Below are 22,233 nucleotides of genomic sequence, written 5' to 3'. Positions count from 1 at the left end.
TACATGGTTAAAATGGCATTCGTTTGTAACAGGTTGAAAGCAGAATAATAATAATACATTCTATGTATAGTCTCTTTTAACCAGATTGTCAGTCGTATAATTAATTGAACAACTCGATAGAGTATATATTGAGCCAATATAAAAAATAACGTAGTCATAAGCCACGTGATCTTTTCCTCTATACGCAAATATCAAATCAGTACGACTATGTATGAAGTATTGATTCTCGATTGATTCTTTCGATATATTTAATTCATGAGCAATTGAGTAAAAGTAAACCAACGGGAATGCGAAAAAAATTTTGCGCGTTACGCGATTAGGCCCATAGCTATCATAGCTTATTGTTCATGAGTTACTGGCATGATGGATTAACGTTATACTTTCAGAACGAATACTGTACCTAGTTGACTAATGCTTCACTCACAAGCAGCATATCAAGGTTACACCCAACTAAATTCTTATCGACTTTTTCTGAAAATAATTCCTTCGCCTTTGACGCATAATATTTAGCAATATTGAAAATAGTTTGTAGTTCAACAAATTTTTTTTCACCTCCAAGTTCACCGCCGATACGACATTTTCAAAATTAATTCTGTATTGCGATGTACACAACAATTCCCCAATGTGTTTTAAGTCTTAATGGTAATGAATTTACCATAAAATTGCAATGAAATTATACCGATTGAAAAACTTGAAGTTTATAATGGTTCATGGAAATAATACAGATTGTGAGTATAATTGTCGTATCGACATGCTGCAGGGTAATCGATAAAAAGAGTTTGAAACCGTGATACTTGACCTTCGATGAATCGGGCTCTCGAGGCAACTCCGAATTTCATTCGGAACCTGTTTGGCCTTAATTACTTTATCGTATTTTCAGCGCCAGATCAGTATTAAGTGCACATTTTGTTTATTTGTCGAAATCACGCTCTGAACGAAAGTGTGTTGGATCGTTGTTATAATTGCTACACTTTTTGACCCACGGCTATTTATTCTACGTATATGTTAGAAATAATTACTTTAAGGACGATATTTGTAAACTAGGTTTAAGGATTCACAAATGCGCATAATGAAAATGCACTTTAAATATCCGTGTCTTGTGCAACGACATGACAGATAATGTCGGTCAGTGAATAAGAAGTCAGTAAAATTAATCCATCTCCAAAATCAAGACAGAATTCAATCCATGGTCTGATCGCAATTTAAAATAAAGACTGAATATCACAAATAAATAAATTACGTCTATCAAACAAAAAAGGCGCCTTTTATATTACCACTTATTACAAGACATAACCAAGAATAAATAAACAAATTATTGAACAACGTTTTATACATATATTCACTCTCATACCCACTTCCAAACAGACAACAGTATAGCATATCAATATCAGTTGGACCACAATTTTTTACCGAACAAATAAAACGGTCAGCGAGCATACTTGATCCGCTGATTTTGAATCAGTGGCTAATTATGAGTGGTTGCTATGAAATCGTGTGACCAGAGGCATCTTGTGGAAGAAAATGATATTATTACATGCGCTGCGCAACAAGGCAACAAGTGGGAAAGACATTGTGTGAAAAGAAACGCGCAAATATCGAGGAAATCCACGCAAACACTTCATCAGTTTTACCGTAAATCGTTTTATAACAATTTCGCATAACTTACTGAATACTATTGTATATTCGCAGATATCAAATTGATCGTCATTTGGACGTTCTGCACTATTTCTATATTCATTTGTTGTACGTCACGGAAATTCCAGGAAGACAACTCACACCAGGAAACTCTTCGATAAAATATCAACGTATGTATCTACCAACAATGTACTGAGTGACTTTATCACCTGACATTATTGCCGTCAGTCTCCAGATATTTTTCATTACCAGCAGCGTAAAATGGATCGGAATCGTTGTCACGACGAGATAGTTTTCGTTTATCAATTGCCGCCTGAACCACGTGACGAACTGTGCAGAAGTTTAAAGCAGAGCGGGAAATGGATGGACTTTGCAGGTATATTGTTATGACGTTTAGAATTACCTTTAATTTGAAACGTTCTCGCAGACAAAATTTTCAATTTGGAAAGACTAATTGTAAGGATTTATAATTTATCCTTGAGAAGAATTCACGCACGTAGTTATATTGTGTAAAAAACCGTAAATTGAATGAATTCACAAAACAACGATTATAATTATTGAGTTATTAATGTTGAAAGAGAGAATTAAACTAACTATTTTTAATATCAATTTCAACGATCAACAGATCATATAAAATGTGACAGCGAAACTAAACGGCAATGTGGATCCGAAAACAATCCAATGGATGCATTACTGACTGTGTGGAGTCGTGAATGTCCCAGGATAATAGATTTATATTGTATACTAAACAAAATACATGAGTACAGATTGATGGATGTGCTGAAAAAGTTTGTTAGCAAAGAGAACCACAACCTGATAGATAAGGGAACAGAAAATGCTGATATCATTTCCGGATACGAGGGAAGAAACTTAAATTCGAAAGATTCTAAGATCGGTTCGCAAAACTTTAATCAGATTGAGCCTGCTGTCTCTAAAAATAAAAAGTTTTTGATTTCTGAACTTGAGAACCACAGAGATACAACAAAACTATTAAACAATCTCTCCACTTTCTCATTATCCAACGATTCGTCAGTCCAACTAGCAGAAGCTGGAACCTCGAAGCTTATTAATAAGAAATTCTTACCAGTCGAATCAACCGTGCTCGAAGTTCCATTTGAGGATTTGAAAGTGGCTACGATGGGTTGGAAAATTGTACTAGGTGAAGGTAGTTTCGGAACAGTGTTTAGAGGTGAGACATGCTTAGTATTCGATTTTTTTGTGATCTCTTTTAAAATAGATTGTTTCTATTTCAATCAGACTGGATATGTCCACCCCTGCAGATTTTTTTTTAATCATGCAATTTTGAGAATATGTTGTTGATAATATTTAATGCCATCGCTTAGAATCGATTCGAATAAAGCAATGAATGAATTGACGTTGGGCACAAAAATATGCATTTATTTGTAAGAATTGCTCAGGTCTAAATTTTAGCGACCAGTATAATGAACGTGTTATGTGAATATTATTACCTCCAGGTAAATTGAATCATAGACTGGTAGCAATTAAAAGGATGGACAAATGGTTAGCTGATAATGTTCAGGACAACAATATACAACGGCAACAGTTGCTGAAGGAAATGGACATTTTGAATGTGTACAGGCATGATAATATCATAAATCTATTTGCTTACTGCATGGCCAGGGAAATGCCTTGTCTGGTGTATCAACTCATGGAAAATGATACATTGAAAAACCAACTTGAGAGGAAAAAGAAAAAAACTCCTCTTACTTGGCTACAAAGGCATGTAATAGCTAAGGGTATCGCTCAAGGCATACTATTTTTGCACACTGGTGGGAGAAGGCCACTTATTCACTGCAACATCAAGAGCGCTAACATCTATTTGGACAAGAATTTTAAACCTAAAATTGGGAATTTTCGATTAGCCGAACAACTCGAAAAGGACAACATGAAAGTAAATAAAATTCAATCATTGTCAATAGTCATTTGTTTAAGGACTCTGAACAAAGTGGTTTTTAATTTCAACAATACCTATCTATTGCATGCAGCCTTGAAATTCTCTGATGGACAATCACAGAAGAGTGATTCTCATCGATTTTTTTTTTTTCAATCTTGAGATTGGATAAAATTATACAGCATCTTCTACTTTCTTGAACATGAAATTTTTCAACTTTGAATTAACTAAATTACTTTTCACAGGCGAGCAGAATCAGCGTTACAACAGCTCATTTACCAGACGATTTTGTCCACAGTAGAAAGCTGTCGACTAAAGTTGATGTGTACAGTTATGGTATTGTATTAATTGAACTAGCCACTGGCAAGATAGCATACGATGGAATCATTAAGATTCTGAAGGGAATGGTAGACAATGAGGAAGGAATATACATACCTTTTTTGAATGATCTTGGTGTGGAAACGGCATACGAAGAAGTGTACAAAATACTGATTACTTTAGGAAAACGCTGCTCCCAAAGAAAGCCTGAAGATAGATTAGATGTAGAGTCAGTCCTTCAAGAACTCCATGAATTACAATGAAAATAATCTCACATGGGGAAAAAAATATATCATTTCATCATTTTTTACCTCTGAGACAGATCTACAAAAGTTATGTTAATAAGTATAAGGCCATATACCTCATTACATTTTCAATATGGTATATTTATGTTATACAATTACACCATGTCAAATGCTGAATGCAGATTAAGATTATTTACTATCAACTTGGAAAATGGAAGAGTAATTTTATGTTTTGGCCGTTTTGAAAGTTTACAAAGTCCTGTAATTAAAGCTTTCAATATCCATCCTCATTCATGGGATAGTCACTAGTCACATCAAAAGATGCGTTGTAAAGATAAGTCATAAAGATTATCTATTTTTATAGTCTTCGTTAGGGCCTAAATGGACTGATTGACTGATGAAAAATATATATTCGAATCTCATTTTCTGGTGAAAATTGAAATCGAGTTTGAAGTGGTATTTTGAAATAGCAATCTGAAGCTTAATAGAGATTTTACAAATTATTTCATACATAATCTATAAAAAAAACAGTTGAACCTATCAGACTTCACCAGTCTGGTCGATACTTGTACTCTAATCTATTATGTTATGACTCTACAATCGAATGTTTATACACTGTAAATGTATAGCAGCATCTATTGATGCCTAATGAATTTTTTATACCAATATACTACCAAATCCATAATCATTACAATATTTTACGTGAATGGAAATTTATAATCGTAAGTGTACAATTCAATTAATGTAACATATTACGAACGATATATGTACAATTAATCTCAGTTATTAAAGATGGTAATAAATCTATTCCAGAAAATCATATTATGAGATCACGAACTTCAAACTCAAACTCATTAAAAATCATAAAAAGCGCAACCTTGAAATCAGTATCATCATATATATGATGAAAAGCTAGATGAATCATAAACTGATCACATTTTACAAGGAATAAAAAGTTGAGTACAAATTTTCTCAGTCATATTTAGTATGAAAAACCTCGACCGTACTCAACATCTTATAGTAATAATTTGGAAGATAAATCGAAACTAAGAAGCATCGTTGAACTCATCATTCAGAACATAACAGTTGATTAAAAGTTTTATTTGATACCAGTGATGATCAAGTTTGCACAGCTAATCCATAGTATTAATAGTTGTGATCCAATACAAATAGTACAAAGATGGCATAAACTTATTAGTTAGCAGTCTTCTCTGATCAACTATTATGTACACCATTGTGGAATGACAGATCAACCAGTACAGTGGATCCTTAATAGACGTTATTGCAAATTTGAAGAATGAGAATTTTCACAATACAACAAAGTGAAAATATCCTACAACTTACTACTGCATCGCAGATGCCCAGGGTGGACTCATTGGTTGTGGGTTTTGAAGATAGGACATAACAACAGCCGAAATAGAGAGCATAAAACTACTTAGAATTTGTTTGGTATCGTCGCTCACTCTGGAATTGGCGAAACTGATGCATGAACAGTAAAGAGCAACCCAGGCGCACCATTTAAGTCGCATCATCAAGCCACACATACTGAATATCATTCCTAAAATGTTCATATAATCTGGCGTCAAATCATCTCCTGGCTGAGCCTGGCTATTTGATACTATCGGCTTGTATCGAACTTCCTTATCGGGACGACGAGGATCAGAAGAGTTGTTCATTCTGAAATTTATAGTTTATGCATAAATCTTCGATCACGTTTGTAGAATACAGAATTCAGTTTGCTAGGTTCCAACATACTGCAATCGCTTAGCTTGTTTTATCATTGAAAAGACTTGCGATATCGTAAACCGATTATCAGAAAAAACGTTGAACAAATCAGGTTAATCACAGCACGTAGATGATTCATTAAAAATTTCCAGTGTAACCTAAAATTACTGATTGAGGGCAATCGATGTTTAAGTCAGAAAATTACTAGCAGACTTCACTTACGTATTTTTCTAATGAAATTCGTTTGTTGATTATTACAAAATACAACAATGAAATAGACAATTTGTGGTAACAACAGGTTTGAACTTTAAATAATACGCAGAGATGAGCCTGAGAGGATCTTCGATCGCGACTGTCGTCAACTTTCGTGTCACGATGTCGAAAGCAGAGATGAGTAGGATCGAGAATGTGGCGCTACGGTCGCGTTGTGTTTACTGTTTAGTGACAGTGTGAGATATCTGATATTTGTATGCCACATACCTACGAGATACTCATCCTTGATGTATTTATACAATAATGATGTTATATGGTTGAAAGGTTTTTCAACTCTTTTACACTGAGACTAATGAATAATGATAATTTTCCACTATATTGAGTAGTTGTAAGTTTTATTGTATATGTATTTTTATTTCTACTTGTATTAACATGTCACACTAAATTATTAAATTGTTTCTTTTGGCACTATTATATAAAATCAAATTTCTGTAGCTCAATTTCACATATAATGTTACTTGGCATGGAGTCGCTATTTAGGGTAAAGAAACTGAAAGAAATTGAAACTTCAATTGTATTGCAGTCGAAGTTCATCATTTTGGAGTAGAAAGTATCCACTTCAAGAATTCTACAAAATGTGTAAAACATTTTGATTACAATTATACCTAACTTAATTTTGTGGCAGGAAATACTGGTCAATTAGATGAATAATACTAGAGTAGCCTTACTATTCTAAATAATATGAAACTTAACCAACTAATATGGCAGTCATATGATTTCACAATTTATAAACATTTACACAAATCAATAATCGAATTTTTTTTACAAACACATAATGAACTTCTATGCTAATTACCGGTATTTGAAAATTTATATCATATGGCGAATATGCAGGTCCTAATCGCCAAACTTTGTTATCTTATTGTTGCCGAAATGCCTGTTTCACATATACATCAATAAATGCCATGCAAAATAAAACTATGCACATTACATTCAATACTTCGTGTAGAACCTCACATATATCTATAAATTCAATTGTCTCTGCTTTGATTCTTTGACGGAGTTGAACTGTATATGTTTTGTATGTTTCTTTTCCAATCGGACATGTGCATTTCGTCATCATGTGTCAAAATTCTTTCGTCCCATCGGATGTTGCTTTTAGTTGGAGAAGCATTGGCATTTTCGTGCATACTGGAACTATTCATACTTTGAGTTTGATAACCAGTATCTTGAGCAAAATTAAAAGTACTTTGCTGCCCTGAAATTCCTGCAAATGTGTTGTTCTGATACGCATAACTCTCGTTGGAATGCAATTTGCACCAATCCGCAGCTAACTTTAAACGATTCACAGTTTCCTTTTGCTGACGATGAGTGAGAGAGGAATCTTCCGTAATTCGATCTTCATATTCAACTTGTGTTGTCTCATCCCCTAATAGTATCATCTCGATAGTTTCATTCGGTTTTGTCTGATTTTTCAATTTCTGCGGTTCTACAAATTTATCTATGTCTTCAGTAGAGCTACTCAATTTGGTGCACAGCATAGAAGTACCTTGGAAACAGAAGAAAAAGGTATTAGATCCTCATTTAGCTATGCAAACGGACTAATACAAAATGTATGCATCTCCAGCAAAAGTGCAATCATTGTACAATGTATTATTAATGATTGATGGTTAATATATACCTAAAGTTGACCGATAACTAAACATTGAATCATTATGCTCGTCATCTTTGTCAGTCTTTTTCTCTTCAGTCACAGAAGCCTCGATGCTCATGTCAGTCGTAAAATCTAGCCTAGCCACAGAACGAGATACTCGAGATCTGATACTTTGACATGAGATGTTACTATTATTGTTACCAATTGGAGAGATACTCGGAGGTGATAAATTACTGGCGCTAGCTATTGGTGTACCGTGATCACGCTCAAGTTTTCGTGAACTTCTCTGTAAAATTTGAAAAATAGTGAATAGCTTTTTGTATAAATGATAGCTTTTCGAATATATATCACATGATGTTTTACACACCAACGAAAGATTGTGATTATAAAATATAATGTAGTAAATTAGTGAATACCTTCAGAGGTAATCCTTCTAAGAGCATGCCACTTTGAGTGGGGCTACAAGTAACACCTAATTTCATTAAACCGTGGGATTGTACAGGTGAAAGTGACATCAAACTATACTGATCATCTTCAAGATTATCATCGTGATTGAAAAACAACTTTCTGCGTAGAGAACTATTGCTCAAATTAGCCTCATCATTTTCGACTTGCTGTTGCTCCTGGAATTATAATTAGTTCGTAAACTACAAATTTGAATTTAACGATAATGGTGACAGGTAAATTTGCAGCTTTTACTGCAGTAATTCAGTTCCTTTTCAACCTTAACGTAGTTTAAAATAATGCAAAATTCTTTTCTCAATGTTCTTTTTTTTAAATGCTTGGAAATAAAGAATTGTGTCTCTTGATATTATTTAAGGTCCATATCTATAAAAGGCTTTCATAACTTGATAATAGTTAACCACAGAGTATACATCACGATTCATTTTCTACTAAGAATGGTTTGACCACAAGAACGGACATCAGACATTCACAGAACTATGTTGGAACACATATGAATGTAAAAGTTATAATCGTGACTGTATATGACAGAGATAACTGAAATGAAAAAGTTTATAATATATCTTACTAGTACACGAACTCGCAGAAGCGTTCTGTAATCTAAATGACCCGTAGAGAAAGTTGAAGGAAATTTTAGAAATATAATTATAACTGTTGTACTGCTATAATTTTAATTGTTGTAATAATTAATTACTAAGTGTATATAACTAACCATGATTATGTGTAATAAATAAATTTACATCATAAGACCGTGATTCAAACTACCTGTGTAAATGTGAAGTATGGCTTCAGAGCTTCCTCTAAATCCTTGGGTAAATCAGGAGGTAAAGAAAGTAGAGTTTGTGTCCAACCTGTAAGTAAATGAACTTTGACTAACTGGTATTTGTAATTAAAAATATGCACAACTTACTATCTTTTTTTGCTTTATGAGAATCTCTTGTGCTGTTCAAGTCTTCTTGAGGCCTTGTGGGTGTCGAAATTTCAATTTTTTTCAAGTCTTTCCGCTTGGAATCCCATGGACTTGGGAATATTTTGTTTTCAAGAAAAAATTTATCAATAGCAGCCTGCGCTTTAATCTCAATCTCAGGATCTGAACAATGGAATTGTTGAACAGGAGATTCTTCTATCCGAGCTGGTTTAATAAGAGCCAGTTCTTCAACGCTCCACATGAAATTGGGCGAGTCTTGTCCCGGACTAGAAACCTGCTTGAGCATTACAACAGTTAGCAAGATGTTGAGAATATTTTTTTGTAACATATACATAAGAAGGTTGACTTTGTGCACTAAAAAGTACGACCGAAACACCTGATTCCTCTCAACTGCAAAAACTGTTAGGTAACGTTGAAAACTGTCAGGTAATGTTCATTACCTACCAGTTATACGTTACCTAAGAGTTTGGGAATTGTTATGGAATCAGCCGCGTCGCACATCCTCTTCGGTGTGCGGGGTCGATCTTCCCATTAGAGATGTTACAAAAAATAGACTACGATAACATACCATTTCTCCATTAGTGAAAGAACATCATTCAATTCAGTTTAATGGTTAGCGCTGTGTACAAATGTCATATCTGATATTAATAAATCAGCCAAAATAAAAATTGAATGTAAATACCTGAGTAAACACGGTGGGACTAATCACAGATAAATGTAGCCTATTAGTGAGGTTTGCTTCGAACGGGTTCTTTGCTATGAACTTTGTGATCCCAGACGGTGGAGTAATGTGATTTGGCAAAACAGTAAAACCACCAGTGCTATTCTGATATGCAGTTTGTTTATGTTTAGACTCATATTGTTTTACAGGAGTCCTCAGACTACGGGGACTTTCTATTGGCGACACGTGTCGATTTATATCACTTTTATTTGGCGTTGACCATTGCACTTGCTCCATCACAGCTGAAAATCCGTTTCAACATGCTAATTATAAATTTAATATCATAGATTTGTTTGCAGAGGTAATAAAATTGAAGAAATATCAAGAAGACAAATACTTTTATTAGATTCACAGTGCATTTTTTAGCATTTGAAAACATAATAAAATTAATAATATATCCAGAGCCTTCACATAATAGGATTGAGTATTTATATTAGATTTATCGGAATACCATCAATTGTTTCGGTGATGTGGCTCTGTGAAAGATATAAGACATCTGTTTGATACGTAATTTTTACTGATGAGAATTGGAAAAAATTAAATACTGTCGAGCTGGGATTTGAACATCAAAGCAATGATGAATTTAATTCCAAGCACCAGGCAAGCGATTCACGTATCTTTGTACCAAAACTAAATTCCAGTAAATTTTAGACGAGAACGAAAATACCTATCCATCGTGAAAACAACAGTTAACCCCTCAGTGCCTAACAAATGTATAAAAATGGGTACGAGAAAACCTTTTTACGTTACGGAATTTGATTCTAGATTGATGAATATTCAACTTGTTCATGAAAATGTATGAAACTTGCCTTTCGTTCAGTTATAACTTTTCCGGCGAAGATACTCGTGTACCTTATGTCAGACGTGTTTATAAAATATACACATGAGACTATACAAGGAGTGAGAACTGAAATGCGTGAATTGAAAAAACTTGTTAACAGTAATCATACACATTAGGTTTCTTTAGCACCAGAGTGTAATTGGTTGCCGGGATGCCCAAGTTCGACTAATCGATGATCTTGCAATGTGATTCGTGGTAAGTTTTCACTGCCGCCTTATACTCCGCTCCCCGCCGACTCGTTTCGGCACTTATACTAGGTCCTCTCATTTTGGGAAACGATTTGTACACATGAAGTTCGTGTTCCTTGTATAGTCTCCACGAAATATACACTTCGCATCTCCATTCGGTACCCGTTGCCGAAAATTGTTGTTTAAAATATGAACCGCGGCCAATAGGATCCGTGCGTTTCCTTCATGGGGGAACGGAACAGAACTGGTTTTAAGAAATCCTCATCTGAACGCCCGTGGGTAGGAAAAGCGGCGAAAAAAAGGGAGAGAGCAAAAACGCGGGTCTGTAAATCTTCCACGGTCTGTATCATTATCGTTCGTTGAATCTCTCCGTGTTCGGAGAGCACAATGGCCGATCTTGCGCGAGCCTCATGGTACGCGCGTCACGTAAAATAGTTTTGTGTATTCTATTTATAATAATGCCAAATATTTTACGACGCGATAAATGTGTCGGGTGATCAGTGATTGTGCCTGATGTACACAACAGATAAACTTCCCGCAGTTTAAACGTAAGCAATCGTCTTACATAATTTTACTCAGTACTCTCCGTCACATATTGAGAATATTTTAGGTTATGAATATATTGATATACCGTAATTCAAACTTTTTCCGAATGCAACTGCATTCCGATACTGCTACAGCAAACAAAGTTTTCCTTCGCATTCACCTGCTGCTCTCGCACGGGGTACCCTCGAGCTTTTGAGCTCACCTGAAGAACACGATCCGCAAGTTTGGTTAGGTGCCACATATTGACCAACCACAACCCATTTATTCCAGCAATAGTATAAACCCCCTAAATATTCCAATACCAACGACCATCTCTTCCGAAGCCAACTGGTTTCAATGAGCTGTGTGTGATTTGACGCAACGTTGAGCAAAATTCTGGTTAGTCCCTGTTTCTGCTGTGTCCTGAATCTGCGATGCACTTCTACTTAACACTAGTTACAAGAGCTGGATAACGGCATATCATGCATTTGTTTAATCAATGTTGTTTAGCTTGATGTAGCTTTCAGCAGTCGTTTTCTGCCTCTGAAATTGAACATTGTATTTTTTCGACTCTGACGTTGATTGCTTTATTAATCATAATAAAATGTTGAATTTGCAGATAGCCAATGAAATGGCGGAACAAGAGCAGCATGCGCCAGGCTGCAAGCGAATGTCTTTGGATAAAATAATTGAATCTATGACGGCAGATTTGGAAAATTCTGCAGGACAATATGTCCAGTTTGGCGTAACTCCTCCTTCGCAAACTACTGTACAACCACCACACGGTTGGGGTAATTACACACCTGGACAAGCTCGACACTATTTGACTAACCAGCCTCCGCTGTCTGCGCAACCTGGTAGGCAGCCAATGAATCCTATTCCATCGCCAATCTACATGCCAGAGATACCTCCGTATGATCCACCGTCGCCTGACCCCATGTATTTTCCACCACAACCGGTTAATCATTTGGGTTTGAATGAGAATAATAATTTGGTCGGAACGATTGACGTCGGTGGTGGGAATTACATTAATGTGATTTATAGAAACCCCACGCAAATAATGGCTGAACAACGTCAATTGAATACCTTGACGTCTTACAATTCTCATAATGCGGATCGCGAATATGGCCTATTTGGTGACCAACGACAAATGCCGATATCTCCTAACTTGACTCCGCAAAGCTCTAACGGGAAACAATTGATCGATAACTTGGTTGGAAATTGGGTGCCAAATCAATCTGGTACTTACAGTCCTTTTGGCGGCTCGCCAAATGTTACACCAGTACCGCAAAGCACGCCAGAGATTAGAGAAACTGAAGAATTACCTAGAAACTTACAGGATATTCATCACAAAAAGCCGAGAATGGTGGCAGAGGTAAGGCCAATGCGACCCTCCTATTCTGATGTTTTGACCAAATCTGCACCAACTCCTCCACCCCCGTTGACTCCGCCAGCTACTAAGCCAAAAATTGAAACTACTGTGAAAAAGAATTCGATTAAAAGTGCAAAGAACAAAACCAAGCCAGCTGTGTTAAAGAGACAAAATTCCTCGGGTAGCGAAGACCATAACTCACCTAAAATCCAAGTTCCCAAAAAAGTTTTAGAGAAGAATAATTCAAATTTACCTAGACGCTGGGTGTCACTAGATAATCTGGGTTCACAAACAGAATCTCACGAATTGAACACGTTTGACAGATCTGAAAATATCGAGAAAAAGAAAAGTTCCAAGATCTTTAAGAAAGGTGATAAAAATGAGACATTGAATAATACAAAAATACAGAACGGTAGCTCAAAATGTGCTCCGAATATTCAAAAGCGTCCGATACAAATAAATAATAATTTGACAACAATAAATATTTCAAGTCAAACTGTTTCGCTCGATAAAATAGAGAAAAATCAACAAGCTAATAACAAATCTGCAAAAGATGATAAGAAAATTACTAAGGAAAAATCCATCAAAAGATCCCAAGCAGAGAAAACTCAGCAGATCAAAAAAGGGTACAGAAATAGGAAGAGAGAAAGCAGAGAATCACCGGTCAAAGATTTGTGCAGGAACTTGAATAAGCACGTTTTTCGATGGAGCAAAATTGGATTGAAAATTTTTTACTGGCTATTTCATTTAATCTCCGATGTTGTCAGCATGAGCGCAAACCTAGTTGCCCAATTGTAGGTTATTTGAAATATGATATAATTGAATACACGGGTATTTGAATCTGATAAAGCTTACTACTCATTTCTTTATTTTTCAGGGGAAAGTGTGCTTGGTTTTACATGCTTATATATCTGAAATACTCGTGGGTCTATGTAGCTGGCACATTCTCAAAAGTAAAGTTTTTAAATGCAATGGGAAAACGATTAGACAGCTGGATTGGATGGAGTAGATTTGCGTTTTGGGACAAATTAAAATCCAAAAAGAAAGAGGAGCAAGAAGAGAACACTAATTGGATTCCTGGTGGGTTAGAAGCAAACATTGCATTGCCTAGTACTGGCGAAGAAGCTATGAAGAGATTACTGGCTTGCAAAGGGAAAGACCCGTACAGTATATTAGGTGTCACACCAACCTGCTTTGATGATGACATTAAAAAATATTACAAGAGACAAGCTTTTCTAGTTCATCCTGATAAAAATAACCAGCCAGGGGCAGAGGAAGCATTTAAAATTTTAGTTCATGCTTTCGACATCATTGGTGAACCGGTAAGTTTGTAAAATATTCAGGTCTCACAATGGGTCATACATCTTTGTTTCCTGTTGTGAGTTTAAGAAACAAAAGTATTTGTATATTTTTCAGGAACGTAGACAGGCGTTTGATCAAACTAGACAAGTTGAAGCAGCCTGGGGTGAGCTGAGCGATCTACTATCTCAGTTGCATAGAAAAATGGAACAGGCAGCAAACACAATAAGATGTACAAACTGTGGTCATAGGCATAAACGCATTCCAACACATCGGCCATGTTATGCTGCTCGATTCTGTGCTCAGTGCAAAATACGGCATAGTGCAAAGGAGGTACATATTTCATTCATGCGATACGTTCAATCTGAATTTTTCATTTGTTAACCTTGGTATGACAATTCATACAAAATACGAAAATTTCTCAAGTTAAAGCAATTTCATTAGTTACGCTTTTCTTCAGGGAGATATTTGGGCAGAGTCTCGGATAATGGGTTTTTTATGGAATTATTATGCCTGTATGGAAGGTGCGGTATATGATGTTACGGAGTGGGCTGCTTGTCAGGCTGGAAACTTGAAACATCTGAGAGCCAATACACATAGCGTTCAGTACAGAATTGTTTTAGGGCAAAGACCTCCGCCGCAAACAATTAATGGAGGTAAAAAGCGTCAGCAAGTGGATCCTAACACAAGGTACACCCTTATTGATATTATCAAGAAAAATACTACATTTTTTAACATCAGCCAGGCCATAAAATTGGAAGGAGAATGATTTGAATTTGAAATCATTGCTAATTTTGTATTTTGAAACAACAATGAAAGTATTACTTTCTGTAGTACAGTTTACAGAAGTTGATATAATTACTTAATCAAATGGAAAATTATTTTGCAGCGAGGCAGATTTCGAAGATTTTCTGAATAATTTATACAATCACAGCAAATCAGGGAGTGCATCGGCAACCGGAGATCCAAAAAGTGATAATCGTCGACGTAAAACTAAACGCAAGAAGTGAACCTCAGTGATAAGAGATTTTTTGTCTTCTAGAAATGCATCCTGTGTAACTGCTGGTTAATATACATACATAAATGTACACGAACAATCTCACACTTTATTCCCTGAACTCTGGGTTGTATTTACAGAGAAAAAATATTATCCCACAATTTTATAATCATTTAATGTTGATTTTTTCCATTTTTTTAAAATCGTTTCTCGGTAATGACTAATTTTAGTCCACTTTTACTCAACCGTTGCATCTTGTTTCTACAGTGAATTAATGACGAATTTATTATCAATCAACAATAATCATACATTGAGTAAATACTTTGTACCAATGTGTGTGGGTGATTAAAACGAGCCAATCTTAGAATTAGTAGTGATCTGTAATAGAATACAGAATTAAATATGTACTACTAAAAAGTTTGGCTCGTGAACTCTGCCCAATACAGGTAATGTTTCAACTGAATGCCAACAAATGTTGAAAATCAAAGTTGTAAAACCATGCGGCTGTGTTGGAATAGTACCGGCATGAAGTGATCACATACTGAATTAACAATGAAACATGATACAAAATAGTAATAGGACATCCCTAATTTTACTTAACATCTATGGATTTGATCAGTTGTCTAATGTTTGTTAAATACATGAGGCAATGATAAATTCAGAAAGTTGAATGAAATTGAGATTCGAAAACATTATAAATAGAACGTGTAATTTTGTTTGATAATTCAAAACGAAATTGAAATTACATTGATAACTAAAATTATGTGGAAAAATGCTTGTGGAATATAAAGTGTTGAGAAGCTATTTGCAATACTCATTGAACACAATATAACATCAGGTGCTAGGAAAAAAAAACTGAGGACTGTGTAAGTGATTTTTGTTGAAACATCATTCATGCATACCGATGTCCTGGCTATTAGAATCTTTCAGTGTATTAGAACATTTTTAAAAATAATCTCAAACTTATGCATGGTGACTTCACCCAGAATTTGCTTATCAAAATTCTCTCAAGAATTTTTAGTAATATGATTCGATTAATACTAGCACCAGCATTCATCTGAGCATTGCCAATTGAAACTTGTAGTACATACGTAATATATAGGTTGAAATATACCCAACCCTCAAGCTCTGAAGTAAGTAGTAGCATACAAGGTCTGAGTTTTGCGATCTAGGATGGCAATTATTTTTATTACATTTTTGTTACTAAATAATGCTGGATAATTCATCTGCATTTTAAAAAAAATAAAAACTAATATTTTAATCACGCTTTACATATAATATTTCTCTGCATCACACAGCATTTGAGATTTTTTCATTTTCATACTCAACTCACAATTTAGACTATTAATAGGATGTATATGATCTCTATAAGTTACTAACTAACAATTCAATTAAATATGCTGAGAGAATCTTTAGTCAGAGAGTGTGAAAATAAGACTGATTTTATTTTCCCAGCATCATTCAGTTTTAATAGCCTTACGAAATTTATCATAATAATACTAAAAATCCGGTACTTTCCAATAACTATCTGCATGTCATTTTTAGCTCTGAAATAAGGGTAGGGAAAACTGAGTGCAAGTAAATATGTCGGAGATAAAATCTATACATGAGGAAATGTTATATGTATTCAACTAAAGCTGATATGATCTAATCAAGTGAATGTGGCACGCGTTATGTAATAACTAAGCAAATAAATACTCTTTATACCAAGTCTTACAATACTTATTTTTATGTCTACCTGTCGCTGGATCATTTTTTGTTTTTTCGTCCGCATTGAAGCATTGTAAGAATGATGATAATAAATAACGTGATTAATAACTTCGTGTGTAGCTTTAAATGTTTTAAAAGATAAACTGCCTTATTTGTCCTTAATACAGTTATTTCAAACCTTTCCAAAATCAAAATTTCCCAGGCTACTGTGAGCCAGTTCATTCCTACGACACTTTGGTTTAAAAACTAATCTGTATCACAAGGTATCGGAATAAACTTGTTGAATTACACAAAGATAATTGAAAATATTTTTAAATGTTATTACAAGAGCTTCAACTGTTGTATGAATTAATGAATTTAAATACTTATCTTAATAATTACATGATATAACATATGTTTGTTTCACGTTAAATACACTATCGATTGAAATAAGAAAATCATCTTAGTCATCCGCATGAGTGACATGCAAGTGTTAAAGCTAATATAAAAAAGATTCAAAGTCACTCTAATGCTCCTTCTAGAAACACCAATCCGTCGACATTTTCAATGGCGATTTCGACATCTCGTTTTTGCACAGTCTTCTTCTTGTTCTGTGCTGTATACTTGTAGGACTCTTTCGCTAGGGAGTCAATGAAAAGTTCCTGCAAGCAATGCAATTTAGCAATAACTGCGAATAGGTGAATTAGGAAAATGTATAAGAAAAATTTAATTTGAATAACTAATTACCGCTGATTTTGTTATCAGAAATACAGCCTCTTGAGTGATTAAGTTTACATCCGGATCCAGTTTCACTATTGCTTTAACTCTACTCAGTGGGAGTTTTAACAATTTTTCTTTCTGTTCCTCGTCACCATGAGAAACACCGTCAATTTCTTCTTGGGAATCCTGAGAATGTTCAGCTATCTCGCTGACTGCACTTTCATTCAATTCATTTTCACTCATGAAACCATGCACTTCCATTTCAGACATTTTTGAAATATTTGTATTACGTTCGATTTACTGACCCAAACATCGACTTACGGATCAGTGGACCGCTTGATGTGATGAGCTTCTCGCTATGCAATCGCAAAAAGGAATTGATTTTTCACGATTTCGTCCGTCTAGGAGCTAAACGCTACTCTTTTTCTGTGAAGCAATCAATTGACAAAAGTATTGTCAGCAGCTTCACGCATATTTCTACACACTATGGTTATGGTTACGACTGAAATCTATAAAAACGGCGACCGATCATCGGATCGTCCTCTTGGTTTTTACCACCAGATTTGTCATCTTGTTCCGGTACAGTCTCGCGGTAAAATCCTTTTGCCTTTTGCATTTAAACTTTTCATACAACGTTACTCTGCCCAAAAGTCTAGCGAGCTTTCAGCTCCGTTTTGTCATATTAATTTAAGATCTTACACTAGGTAACTTCGTTGTTTGTGACTCGAAATATTGAACTTATAAAATAAATCCAAGTTAATCAAAGTATCCAAATATATTAAAATCAGTCATTCCGTTAAATCCTCTCACCAATCTACGCTGCAAGTCATCATATCCAGATTATTCTCAAAAGGTAAGCCAATTAATTAAATCTTTTATCCAACAATTACTGCTTCCTCGGTTCGTTCGATTAGAGCGATAGAATGCCCGTTGTTCAGTGTATTTCAATACTTTATCGGTAAAGGTTTCTCTCTGTCGGTAATTGGTGACCCAAACAACTGATGTCTAACTCTAGCTGTGTGAACGATTCCGGTGTCTAGCATCTGGAAATTTCCACCAGGTACCGTTCGACATCACACTGCTATCATTTCCGGTAACACAGCAGCGACCACCGATGTGGCCAAATTGCATAGTTAGCAACAAAGACCGTGGTTAGCAAAGTGTATCTATCTCTCTTCACACACGACACTGGACAAAGCAAGTAACTATGTTTTGGGGGGATTTCTTGTCCTATTGGTTAGTTCATTTACTCAAAGTAGAAAATTTGAACAAACTTGTGTTGTTGTAGTTGTTGAACGTGTTTGAATTCGAGGTGACCTCTATTTACTCCCGAATTATTAATCATTTTGCAGTTATTTACGGGGTGAGTAAATATTTTAACAAGATCTCATCTGTCAAAACGATCAATCTATTGCATTACTGAGGGTAATCGAGCTGAAATTATCTTCAAGCAAAATATTATATGGGTTAAATGAAATATTACGGTAATGTGCTCTAATACACCCAAGGTAGGGTGCTAATCGTAAGATGCTTGCGAAATCGTGATCCTAGATAGCGAAGGCTCTCCTCTTCTTCTCGTCCTTTGTTATCATGGCGTATTTGTTGATAATTAATACTATCTCTACAGCATAAATCTTTTATTTTTGTATCTCGAATGCGCATAGTTTGTCATTTGATTAACTGCACCGTTCGCAAGGATTTGTGGGCGATGTGGCACTCCAACATCATGCTGAAAACATTAGGTTCGAAGTTTGATATACTCTAATGTTTAGTAGAAACTTGATGTTTTTCAGATACTATTTTTTTTTGGGCAGTTGTCACTTTGTGACGCAGATTCCGACCAATCCGAATACACTGTGCTAATTGTTTATATCATTCTTTGAAACTCTGAAGTTGTTATATTATCATCGCCTTTATTTGCCATAAACGTATAAGTATACCTGTTTTTATATACTTTTTTGATTACAGATATTCGCAGCTCCTTGAGTAACGAGGTCTTCAAATCATAATAATAACAACAAAACCAACAACAACAATAACAACAAAACCAACAACAACAATATTAATCATAAATTTAAACAATGCCAACATCTCATCCCTTGACTGGAGGACCGGACCCTGAAAGTCTTTTGACATGTCCGTATAATGCATCTCATAGACTGGCTCGCAAACGTATGCAATTCCATTTGACAAAATGTCGCAAAGCTTATCCCTTATCTAAAAAGCAGACATGCCCCTTCAATGCAACACACCTGGTGAACGAACAAGAATTCCTGTTTCACTTGGAAACATGCTCGAACAGGGGAATTGTTGACAATTTCACGTACATCACACAAGATGAGAATCATGCAATACAATCTCTGCCAGAGCCGGATCTTCCTGACAGTGAAGAGAATTGGGATAATGTTGGTAGAAAATTTGTTTTGCCTAGATGAGGAAGATTATATTTATTTATCTCTAACTTAGATACGATAATATCAAAATATTCTGTAAGGAAAACATCGTATATATTGTAAGTTTATTATATTTCTATAGTAATATAAATTATGGAATAGGATAACTGTGGGACATATGACGCTGTTGTCAATGTGGCAGAAGCACCGATAATACATACTTTGATTGGTGCTACCCCAAGTGAACGCAAAAAATTTAGAGTACAAGAACGACAAAGATTCCGAGCTCTGGATGAAAGTATTTCAGTTGTCAAGGTTGAACCAAAGGTAATGTGTTGTTGTTTTGGGTTTTTTTTTTATTTTCTGCGTGAATTAAGGTCATGCATTAACCTCTAAATATTTTGACAACACACGGTGAACAAGACAATCCTGCTCTTGAAAAAACTACTAAATTTCCATAATAAAATTATGTAATTAATGCGAGGGATAAAAATTTTTTTAAACTGCTTTTCGTTTCGTGTTTGGTATACACTGTGAATTTGAAACTCTACTGTATTGATAAAGCTTGAGTCAAAATTTAGGCTGCCAAAGAAAAAGAGTTTCCTGATGATCAGCCCCTGAGACAGCCAACTACTCTGCCAAAGTCTCTCAGCTCTCAGTCATCTGCAGGGGGTGATGCAGCCGGTAGTTCAGGTGGTCAGAGCAGCACTGCTTTACATCCTGAGCCTCAACCAGGACCATCTTACCAAGATGATGGTTTTGTACTGTACCAACCAAAGGGGCGTGGCAAGCGTAGACATTAAACGGCGAAAAGCTTATTGACAATGATCGAATTAAATTTTCGGAGCGAAACTTAGACTACATTTTATTTTCATTCAAATTTCAAATTCATCAAGTTTTTACTTACCCTTAAGGTCAGTAGCATAGATCTCGTATCATTAGGTAGTTGGTCACTCCTATTATTTGTTATTATCTTTGTATTTTCGTTACGTTACTGTGTGTTGCGATGATAATGAACCGTGCGTTTATGGCACAATGATTTTATGGAAATTATTTTAATTTTGAATTGAATTGAATTTTTCCTATTGACCATGAATTTATCCATATGACAAAAAAATATAATTATATTTTGCCATTAACCTTACCTGCGTAGCGTTATTTTTTCATGTAAATAAACTATTTAATTATAGTTTACAAGGGACCAGACCTGGTGGATGCCAGATACGCAAACTTCGAAAACTACACACTACGATATTACAATATGTTTATCTACTTGAATTTGGAATATAAAACTTCGTTACCTACTCCATAATTATTCTCTGTACATATTCCATACCCTATGTGAAATAACTCAGTGACATCATAATACTGACTTCAAAGAATCGTAACTACGTGTAATAAATATTATTTTTGTTGTAATAAGTAATAAGTAAAAGAAATAAAATAAAATGAGATATTGCTAGGCTCATAATTGTAAAGAAGTGGACGAAAAAAAACAAGTGTCTCCTTTCACGCGTATGTATAACAGTGTTTACATTTCGATTTTTACAAATACCTCAATGTTATTGAAGTTATCTTAATTTGACTGGCATATAATGCGGTTTTTACAGATTTTCAAAAGATTTACGGCAGAGACAATAATGGATTCAAGCCACTGAACGATCCTGTGAGCCAGGAAAAGCAGCTGTTATATGCTCTAAGCACTTTAGACTCGAGGATTTTGAACGCACTCCGAAGTATACTCATTTAAATCCTGATGTTATTCCCTCACAGTTAAACGATCCAGCTACCCGCAAAGTGTATGGGCAGATCCAAGAATCTGAGTCTTTGTCAGGTTAGTAATGATACTATTTTGTGATACAAACTCATTCAGAAAAAGGATTCTAAACAGCACCAACTTTGCATGCTGATTCCTAAATAAAACTATTGATTTTTGAAATAAAATATAAAGAAAAATTCATTGTGGACGACCTCATCATTAATAGATGAAACATTTAATTATTATCTTCTTACAGGTGATTCGAAACGAATAAGCAGCATAGCAGAAGCTGCTTTACACAATGCGATTTATGACAGCAATGGTTCTCACAATTCTATGTCCCTACAAAACTTATCCTTGCTAAATCAAAGCAGCGCACAAGAACTGACCCGAGATTCCAGGAAACAGATATGGCGTCTAATACATGTAAAACAAGTGAAGTCAGGACATTAGTCTTCTCCTACGAAGCGGGCTAAGTATTGGTCTCAAGCACTAGACAAAATCGAGGCATTGAAGAAAAAAGCTAGAGTGATGCAAGAAGATAAGCTACAAATGAATAAAAAAATCAATGCTTTAAGTGACATGATGAAGCACTTGGAGGACAAACGATTGCTCACTGAGAATGCACCTGATACAA

The 22,233-nt window shown here is 35.2% G+C and overlaps 6 protein-coding genes across 13 annotated transcripts; 3 read left to right on the top strand and 3 right to left on the bottom strand.

The window, feature by feature from the left end:
* The first annotated feature begins 1,491 nt into the window (after positions 1-1,491).
* On the top strand, positions 1,492-4,917 carry LOC124217333 (pelle-like serine/threonine-protein kinase pik-1). Of its 3 annotated transcripts, none has more exons than XM_046622745.2 (6): positions 1,492-1,632; positions 1,764-1,805; positions 1,891-2,011; positions 2,261-2,824; positions 3,111-3,547; positions 3,793-4,917. In XM_046622745.2, exons 3-6 carry the CDS (start codon positions 1,897-1,899, stop codon positions 4,126-4,128), a joined length of 1,452 nt encoding a protein of 483 aa, XP_046478701.1. In that variant the 5' UTR covers positions 1,492-1,632; positions 1,764-1,805; positions 1,891-1,896; the 3' UTR covers positions 4,129-4,917. The 3 variants fall into 3 exon arrangements, with proteins under 3 accessions (XP_046478701.1, XP_068991890.1, XP_068991891.1); XM_069135789.1 differs by having other exon boundaries at positions 1,888-2,011; XM_069135790.1 differs by having other exon boundaries at positions 1,864-2,011.
* A 264-nt stretch (positions 4,918-5,181) lies between these two features.
* On the bottom strand, positions 5,182-6,211 carry LOC124217332 (protein Asterix). Its single transcript, XM_069135792.1, has 2 exons — positions 6,058-6,211; positions 5,182-5,787 (listed from the first exon to the last, which is right to left on the bottom strand). Exon 2 carries the CDS (start codon positions 5,784-5,786, stop codon positions 5,454-5,456), a length of 333 nt encoding a protein of 110 aa, XP_068991893.1. The 5' UTR covers position 5,787; positions 6,058-6,211; the 3' UTR covers positions 5,182-5,453.
* Positions 6,212-6,322: 111 nt separating this feature from the next.
* On the bottom strand, positions 6,323-11,060 carry bora (aurora kinase A activator-like protein bora). 2 transcript variants are annotated; one of them, XM_046619960.2, is made up of 7 exons: positions 10,623-11,060; positions 9,775-10,055; positions 9,075-9,366; positions 8,930-9,030; positions 8,119-8,325; positions 7,730-7,988; positions 6,323-7,597 (listed from the first exon to the last, which is right to left on the bottom strand). In XM_046619960.2, exons 2-7 carry the CDS (start codon positions 10,048-10,050, stop codon positions 7,080-7,082), a joined length of 1,653 nt encoding a protein of 550 aa, XP_046475916.1. In that variant the 5' UTR covers positions 10,051-10,055; positions 10,623-11,060; the 3' UTR covers positions 6,323-7,079. The 2 variants fall into 2 exon arrangements, with proteins under 2 accessions (XP_046475916.1, XP_046475917.1); XM_046619961.2 differs by having other exon boundaries at positions 8,930-9,015; positions 10,623-11,055.
* Positions 11,061-11,075: 15 nt separating this feature from the next.
* On the top strand, positions 11,076-15,126 carry LOC124215973 (dnaJ homolog dnj-5). 3 transcript variants are annotated; one of them, XM_046619958.2, is made up of 7 exons: positions 11,076-11,390; positions 11,659-11,766; positions 11,987-13,533; positions 13,617-14,061; positions 14,156-14,371; positions 14,499-14,728; positions 14,928-15,126. In XM_046619958.2, the coding sequence occupies exons 3-7, from the start codon at positions 11,999-12,001 to the stop codon at positions 15,046-15,048; spliced, it is 2,547 nt and encodes an 848-aa protein (XP_046475914.1). In that variant the 5' UTR covers positions 11,076-11,390; positions 11,659-11,766; positions 11,987-11,998; the 3' UTR covers positions 15,049-15,126. The 3 variants fall into 3 exon arrangements, with proteins under 3 accessions (XP_046475914.1, XP_046475912.1, XP_046475913.1); XM_046619956.2 differs by having other exon boundaries at positions 11,523-11,766; XM_046619957.2 differs by lacking the exon at positions 11,659-11,766.
* Positions 15,127-17,041: 1,915 nt separating this feature from the next.
* Positions 17,042-18,411, bottom strand: PolE4 (DNA polymerase epsilon subunit 4). 2 transcript variants are annotated; one of them, XM_046619967.1, is made up of 3 exons: positions 18,255-18,411; positions 17,472-17,870; positions 17,042-17,386 (listed from the first exon to the last, which is right to left on the bottom strand). In XM_046619967.1, exons 2-3 carry the CDS (start codon positions 17,712-17,714, stop codon positions 17,246-17,248), a joined length of 384 nt encoding a protein of 127 aa, XP_046475923.1. In that variant the 5' UTR covers positions 17,715-17,870; positions 18,255-18,411; the 3' UTR covers positions 17,042-17,245. The 2 variants fall into 2 exon arrangements, with proteins under 2 accessions (XP_046475923.1, XP_046475924.1); XM_046619968.2 differs by having other exon boundaries at positions 17,472-17,800; positions 18,255-18,397.
* Positions 18,412-18,598: 187 nt separating this feature from the next.
* LOC124216427 (gametocyte-specific factor 1 homolog) lies at positions 18,599-21,149 on the top strand. 2 transcript variants are annotated; one of them, XM_046620927.2, is made up of 4 exons: positions 18,599-18,807; positions 19,413-19,849; positions 20,000-20,164; positions 20,419-21,149. In XM_046620927.2, the coding sequence occupies exons 2-4, from the start codon at positions 19,526-19,528 to the stop codon at positions 20,638-20,640; spliced, it is 711 nt and encodes a 236-aa protein (XP_046476883.1). In that variant the 5' UTR covers positions 18,599-18,807; positions 19,413-19,525; the 3' UTR covers positions 20,641-21,149. The 2 variants fall into 2 exon arrangements, with proteins under 2 accessions (XP_046476883.1, XP_046476884.1); XM_046620928.2 differs by lacking the exon at positions 18,599-18,807 and adding an exon at positions 19,121-19,186.
* The last annotated feature ends 1,084 nt before the right edge of the window (positions 21,150-22,233 follow it).

This window comes from Neodiprion pinetum, chromosome 4, assembly GCF_021155775.2.
Source record: "Neodiprion pinetum isolate iyNeoPine1 chromosome 4, iyNeoPine1.2, whole genome shotgun sequence".
NCBI classification, from domain to species: Eukaryota; Metazoa; Arthropoda; class Insecta; order Hymenoptera; family Diprionidae; genus Neodiprion; species Neodiprion pinetum.
The sequence above is the reverse complement of the archived record's forward strand: the minus strand, read 5'-3'. Positions and strand labels throughout refer to the sequence as shown.

What these genes read in the sequence shown, in the direction of transcription:
- PolE4 (XM_046619967.1), bottom strand. Translation starts at nt 17,714, where the DNA reads ATGTCTGAAATGGAAGTGCATGGTTTCATGAGTGAAAATGAATTGAAT. An exon ending in TTCTGATAACAAAATCAGCG is followed by an intron (nt 17,387 to 17,471) that starts GTAATTAGTTAT and finishes CATTGCTTGCAG; the next exon opens with GAACTTTTCATTGACTCCCT.
- LOC124215973 (XM_046619957.2), top strand. Translation starts at nt 11,999, where the DNA reads ATGGCGGAACAAGAGCAGCATGCGCCAGGCTGCAAGCGAATGTCTTTG. An exon ending in GCAAACCTAGTTGCCCAATT is followed by an intron (nt 13,534 to 13,616) that starts GTAGGTTATTTG and finishes TTTATTTTTCAG; the next exon opens with GGGAAAGTGTGCTTGGTTTT. An exon ending in TACGGCATAGTGCAAAGGAG is followed by an intron (nt 14,372 to 14,498) that starts GTACATATTTCA and finishes GCTTTTCTTCAG; the next exon opens with GGAGATATTTGGGCAGAGTC.
- LOC124217332 (XM_069135792.1), bottom strand. Translation starts at nt 5,786, where the DNA reads ATGAACAACTCTTCTGATCCTCGTCGTCCCGATAAGGAAGTTCGATAC.
- LOC124216427 (XM_046620927.2), top strand. Translation starts at nt 19,526, where the DNA reads ATGCCAACATCTCATCCCTTGACTGGAGGACCGGACCCTGAAAGTCTT. An exon ending in GTGAAGAGAATTGGGATAAT is followed by an intron (nt 19,850 to 19,999) that starts GTTGGTAGAAAA and finishes ATTATGGAATAG; the next exon opens with GATAACTGTGGGACATATGA. An exon ending in TTGTCAAGGTTGAACCAAAG is followed by an intron (nt 20,165 to 20,418) that starts GTAATGTGTTGT and finishes GTCAAAATTTAG; the next exon opens with GCTGCCAAAGAAAAAGAGTT.
- bora (XM_046619960.2), bottom strand. Translation starts at nt 10,050, where the DNA reads ATGGAGCAAGTGCAATGGTCAACGCCAAATAAAAGTGATATAAATCGA. An exon ending in CATACTTCACATTTACACAG is followed by an intron (nt 8,326 to 8,929) that starts GTAGTTTGAATC and finishes TTATAATTCCAG; the next exon opens with GAGCAACAGCAAGTCGAAAA. An exon ending in TAGTTATCGGTCAACTTTAG is followed by an intron (nt 7,598 to 7,729) that starts GTATATATTAAC and finishes TCTGTTTCCAAG; the next exon opens with GTACTTCTATGCTGTGCACC.
- LOC124217333 (XM_046622745.2), top strand. Translation starts at nt 1,897, where the DNA reads ATGGATCGGAATCGTTGTCACGACGAGATAGTTTTCGTTTATCAATTG. An exon ending in GAAATGGATGGACTTTGCAG is followed by an intron (nt 2,012 to 2,260) that starts GTATATTGTTAT and finishes AACGATCAACAG; the next exon opens with ATCATATAAAATGTGACAGC. An exon ending in TCGAAAAGGACAACATGAAA is followed by an intron (nt 3,548 to 3,792) that starts GTAAATAAAATT and finishes TACTTTTCACAG; the next exon opens with GCGAGCAGAATCAGCGTTAC.